The sequence below is a fragment of the Austrofundulus limnaeus genome, unplaced genomic scaffold (genome assembly GCF_001266775.1).
Source record: "Austrofundulus limnaeus strain Quisiro unplaced genomic scaffold, Austrofundulus_limnaeus-1.0 Scaffold287, whole genome shotgun sequence".
Lineage (NCBI taxonomy): Eukaryota > Metazoa > Chordata > Actinopteri > Cyprinodontiformes > Rivulidae > Austrofundulus > Austrofundulus limnaeus.
The window spans coordinates 584,474-590,620 of record NW_013952689.1 but is presented as its reverse complement, the minus strand read 5'-3'; the positions used below and the strand labels follow the sequence as shown (position 1 = coordinate 590,620).

Sequence of the window (6,147 nt, the reverse complement as noted above, 5' to 3'; positions counted from 1 at the left end):
TGACATCACATGGCCATCATTCACAGGTGACTCATACTCACATCACATGGCTATGGTTCACAGGTGACTCATACTCACATCACATGGCCATCGTTCACAGGTGACTCATACTCACATCACATGGCTATGGTTCACAGGTGACTCATACTCACATCACATGGCCATCGTTCACAGGTGACTCATACTCACATCACATGGCTATGGTTCACAGGTGACTGATACTCACATCACATGGCTAAGGTTCACAGGTGACTCATACTCACATCACATGGCCATCGTTCACAGGTGACTGATACTCACATCACATGGCTATGGTTCACAGGTGACTGATAGTGTGAGTATGAGTCACCTGTGAACCATAGCCATGTGATGTGAGTATCAGTCACCTGTGAACGATGGCCATGTGATGTGAGTATGAGTCACCTGTGAACCTTAGCCATGTGATGTGAGTATCAGTCACCTGTGAACGATGGCCATGTGATGTGAGTATGAGTCACCTGTGAACCTTAGCCATGTGATGTGAGTATGAGTCACCTGTGAACGATGGCCATGTGATGTGAGTATGAGTCACCTGTGAACCTTAGCCATGTGATGTGAGTATCAGTCACCTGTGAACGATGGCCATGTGATGTGAGTATGAGTCACCTGGAGGCAGGACTCAAAAGCCTGAATTTTGCCTGAAACTTTCAGACTGAAGAAGTCTCTTGGAAGAGAGACGAAATGTTTCATTAAAGAAGAACCCGTCCAGAAGACCTATACAATTTTTTTCTTTGATTTTTTACCTGGATTACTGAGATGCATCAGGACATACACTCCTAAAAGTTCATTTTTTCAAAGAAATATAACTGAGTAAAAGTAAATAGGTACTGTGTGCTCCCAGACGCTTTGAATTTGACTCGTGGATTTGATTTAGAACTGAATATTACACGTTTCTGTCCCATTTTTAAAATGACTTTAAGGGGCGTACAGGCACTTAATTTTTTCCACTTAAAACACGGGTTATTTTACTAGAAAACAGTATGAAGATATATTTATCTTGTACATATGTTGAGATCACCTATTCTCATTTACAATCTATAAGTATTTCTACTGTAGGTTTTCAAAAAAAGAGCATAAGAACAGCCTGCCAAAGCAAAGTGGACAATATATATGTTTCCATGACTCTATTTTGACTTTTTATTAATGTTTTAGTGAAACCCTAAAACTGAAAGTCTTTTATTTCCACAGCTTTGTGTGTAAATCATTCATCTGAAAATCTTTTCTTCCTCTTTTACTGAATTTAACTTGAACTTCACCATCTGATGACAACATGGAGAATTCTACCATGACTTCTGTGAATCTGTATTCACCTGAAATTAAAGCCTTGTTGGATTACAAAAAAATAAAATAAAAAATTCCCTGTGAATTATTTCATTCAATTTGAAGTGGACACTGACCTTCATATTTAAGAATACAATAGTTCCTGGAGAAAGTATGAAAATGCTTGCCATGTGGCATCCAAGAATTTCATGTAATCATTTTTAATTAGATAACACCAGATCAAGTTGAGAGGTATTTTTACAAATGATTTTTTTTTTCAGTAAGCCTCTAGTATGTTTTCCTATGTCTGGGGGGGAAATTGGGTTCATTCATATTAAATACCACTACTAGTACTATTTTTATGAACTTGTGTTCAACTTAGCATTGTAAAATATATTAATTCTGTTTTATATTTTTATTTGTAAATACATGTAAATGTATTCTAAATATTTTCTATGTATATATTGCTTTTGCTTTACCTGTCTGCATAACGTTATTTTTAAATTCATTTCAATTCAAAAATACTTTATTGATCCCAGAGGGAAATTAGGTGTTGTTGTCTCATTTAACTAAAGAGTTATTGTAGATGGTGATGGCTGTGGGCAGCGGCCTGTATTACAACCAAAATGAAGAAAACACTCTGTTTTTCTACGACAGTCTGATGAAGAGGATGGTCAGGGTTGTCCACAATGTTCTTGATTTTATGTAAAATCCTTCTTTGAACCATCATTTGGTTCCACTGTCTAACCCAGAACAGAACCAGTCTTCTTTATCAGGTTGTTTCTCTTCAGCTTTAAATATGAAGAAGGACACCCCAAGGAAGACCCAGGACATGTTGGAGAGGCTAAGTCTCTTGGCTGACCAGGGAACACATTGGAGTCCTCCCAGAAGAGCTGGAAGAGGTGGGGAAAGAGAGGCCTGGGCTTCCCTGATCAAGCTGCTGCCCCCACAGCCTGACATAAAGTGAAAGGGATGGATGGATGGATGGATGGATGGATGGATGGATGGATGGATGGATGGATGGATGGATGGGATTTAATCAACATTAATAGCCCAATAGTTTCGAATATACTTTAACACTAATGTATAATTTAAATACGACGTAGGGCATATGTATGATATTTGAAATTTGGCATATACAGTTTCATTAATTTAGAGGGTTGGCATCATTTGTTTGCTACTAAAATAAAAAAATGACATTGTACATCTTGTGTTTTTTAATTAGTAGAGTGTCTGAATATATTTTTGGTGCCAGTTTAGGAAAACTGACAGAACAATTGGGGAAAGTGCATGACCAAGTTTTCAAAATAAAGCTCAGATTTTTACACTTTTTGTGGATGCCAGCTGGCTTCATAAGTTCAATATTAGTTGCCTCGATTTAGTTAAGCAATCAGTTTTTAACATTTTGGTACCGAAAAAAAAAAAAAAAACGGACGTAAAGCAAAAGATTTGGCGATTATGGTCAAATATTATATGGACATAATTTTTAGCATTAATCTTGAATTCTGACTTTGTGCCCGCTTTAAATTTTGTAAGAAATCCTTTATTATATACCTGAAAGGGATGTAGTTTAATGGGGTACCATCAAAATTGCTGGTATTTTTATGCAGATAAACATGGTATATCTCTTGGACTAATGCTTATAACACTGCTAAAGTAATATTTAAAATCTAAATTCAAAATGTGTTAAAAAACCAATATGGGTGGTACCTGTGGTCCATCAGGATGAAGTGAAGCTCAAACACTGACTTACTGAACCAGTCTTTGCCGTAACGTGTTTTGGGGTTTGAAAGCCACGGGGATGTCATGTTTAGAAAATAAACATCATGATTTCTCTGAAACTGTCTGAACAGAATGACCACTGGTCTGGGCTCTTCTTTTTCACCTGGTGGTTGACTGGAGTCCTGTTCGAGTTTCTTGTCTGCTTTGAGGAAAGCCCAGTTAGGATGACCACACTGCTGCAGGGCCTGTCTTGTGTGTGACTTCTCCTCCCTGCCTCCTGTGTTTGTAGGGACACTGTCTGCTCTGTGCTACAGAGTTCTGATGACTCCTAACTTGTGTTCCAGTGGGTGATGGGAATCAAAACGCACATACTGGTCTGTGTCAGTGGGTTTTAGGTACGTCAGTTTCCAACCATCCTCCATCAGACTGAGATGCCAAACTGCCCTTTTTTACATCCTCTCGTGTGAACTTTATATATTTATCTACAGAATTGGTGTCCCTGTAAAGGACACCAAAGCTCTCTTTTCCACCTCCTCCATGTACAGGTTTGCAACGACAGAACAAACTGTAGAGTCCATAGCACACCCATGTTTCTGCCTATAATACTGCAGCCCACTGTGAAGTAGGTTGAGTTAGTAAAAGAGCTGAGTTTAAATGTTGAAATGTTCATCTTTATTAAAATCTATTACATTTAAAATAACAACAAAAGTCTGAAGAGGTCCATTTAATACATTTTATAATCAGCTTTAATAATTAAGCTCTGATCCTTATGAGGCTGTGATGACATGTTCCACTTCAGTCCGATCACAGGAACCTGGTTTCTTTGGATCTTGAGGTTTGGTCATATCGGAGCAGCAGGTCAGAAAATCATCTTTGCCAGTTCAAACATCACCTTGAAGGAAACAAACAACACATGTGTTTTATTTTTCTAGCTAAGAGGAGAAACCAGGAACCATCTTTGTGTTGTTTCACTCAGAGGACAGAATGAATACAAACTAATCTTTAACAGATTTAAAAATTAATCCGACCACAGGTGATCAAAAGCTGTTCATGGTTCACTCAATGACTGAGGATCCCGAGCCGTCAGCACTCCACCACTGTGCTGACAGAATCTGAGATGGAGTTCATTTCTCTGACCTTTGGGATGAAGACCCTCAGCTGTATTACTGTATTTTTCGACTATAAGTCACTTTTTTATGGTTTGACTGGTCCTGCGACTTTAACTCCAGAGCGACTTTTATGTTTTTCTTTTCTCTTCATGATGCATTTTCTGACCGACTCATATTGACTGACATGAACCAAGGAGTAAACATTACAGTCTGCAACCATGAGATGGTACTCTAGGCTTGTGATTAACGCAGTTTATGTTGTTTCGTAGTTATTTATTGCTGTTAGCAGAACGTTTGGAGTGAATGAGTAACGTGAAGGACTGCAAAAAGCAGAGGTTATCTTACTGCACTGAAGAATGAGACTGGTGAACTTACCGGAAGGCACTGGGCCCGGCTGGTTGAGTCTGAACAGAGAGCTGCCTCGCTGTAGACAACGGCCAGCAGGGATCAAAATTTCAAACATGCGGATATAATTTTGTTTTATTTGCGCTCAACAATAATGAACTACAGCAAACTCAAAGGAAAAGAACTGAAGATTGTATTGGAGCATCCAGCAATGACGAGAGGGCAGGACGACACAGTTGTTGTTGGTAACTTGTTTTTTTTTTGGTAACTTGTGGATTTAGCTGAACTCGTGTGAAGAAAAAGCTACAGTCATTGCAAATAACTCACAGTTACTCTCACCTGTTTAGCAGGAGCTATCTTCTCTGTGTTACTGGCTTCTTCCAGACTAAATGATGCCTGTGACTTATAGTCAGGTGACACTTATCTATGTTTTTTTCCTCTTCATGACGTATTTTTTGACTGTTGCGACTTTTACACCAAAGTGACTCATAGTCCGGAAAATACTGTAAATGTTTTCTACTTGTGATTCATCTGGGGCCTCATGCATAAAGGATTGCGCAGCTTTCACACTAAAAATTGACGTACGGACAAATTTAGAAAAGTGCGCCGCACCAAAATATTCAGATGTATTAATCCATGTGTACGCAGGTTCCTGCGCACCTTTCCTTTATACATCCCAACGAACGTGGAACTGATACACCTGAGACTCCTCCCCTGACACGCCTCCATTTAAATCATAAAATAGATGTAAATGTGTCCAGGTGTGAGATTCTCCTCCGATTCCTGTCTGTGGGATCAGAAATGATTTTTAGATGCAGGAAAATTATACATTAAATGGAGAATGAGTTAGAAAACTGTCTAAATAAGGAGTGGGGTTACATTGTTTTATGTGGCGCATTCGCACAGGATAACCAAAGCCTGAGATTTTCCTGAAATTTACAGACATCTCCTGAATGTGAAGTTGAAGCTGGTTAGTTGTTGTCTATTTAGTTGAACACGGCATGGAACGGACATAAAAAATAAATAAATAAATAAATAAATAAACCATCAAGTTATCCAATTCTTCCTCTCTCCTTCCCTCCTGCGTTACGTCAGGTGCTGTCATCTCCACGTACAGACCCCCACCCCACCCCCACGAGCGGGTACGAGTGGTAGCCTTCGGATTTTTAGCAAAAAAATATAGATTTTTGAGGCTCATTAGACAGGTAAATGTCCAAAGGGCTGACATATTTGAACATTTTGATACATTCCAACGTGGGCGTAGAACCTGGCGCATGTAACTTTTTTGTGCGTACGCACCGTTTATACATGAGGCCCCTGGTCTTTGTAGAATGATGGACTCTTAATGACCTTTGACCCCTCTCAGATTGCTGAGCAGCAGCTGATTCTCTCAGGTCATTGTTGATAACTCACCTGTTTGATCCAGAGCAGCAAAGTGACTAAAATCCTGTTTTACAGAGAAGCCCCATAGAGTTATACAAGACAGCTAAAGTGCACACTAGTTACGTGACCTTATGATTCACTGAAGCCATTAGCTGAGAGGGCAAATGTCTGACCTGTGGTAGATAATGGCTAACAGCCCTGAGTAAGGGCTGACTGTTTAAAAACAAAATGCATGTAACAACAGAGGAGAAAACACATCTGATTTCACAAATAAACTGTAATATATATA

The 6,147-nt window shown here is 39.1% G+C and overlaps 1 protein-coding gene across 2 annotated transcripts in view; it reads right to left on the bottom strand.

Moving 5' to 3' along the window:
• Positions 1-3,740: 3,740 nt before the first annotated feature.
• Positions 3,741-6,147, bottom strand: part of rmnd1 (required for meiotic nuclear division 1 homolog) — a 10,606-nt gene continuing 8,199 nt past the window's right edge. For both annotated transcript variants that reach the window (XM_014021309.1, XM_014021310.1), the window contains one exon: positions 3,741-3,913. In XM_014021309.1, the coding sequence (XP_013876763.1) occupies positions 3,881-3,913 (33 nt within the window). In that variant the 3' untranslated portion in view covers positions 3,741-3,880. The remainder of the gene's footprint in view (positions 3,914-6,147) is intronic.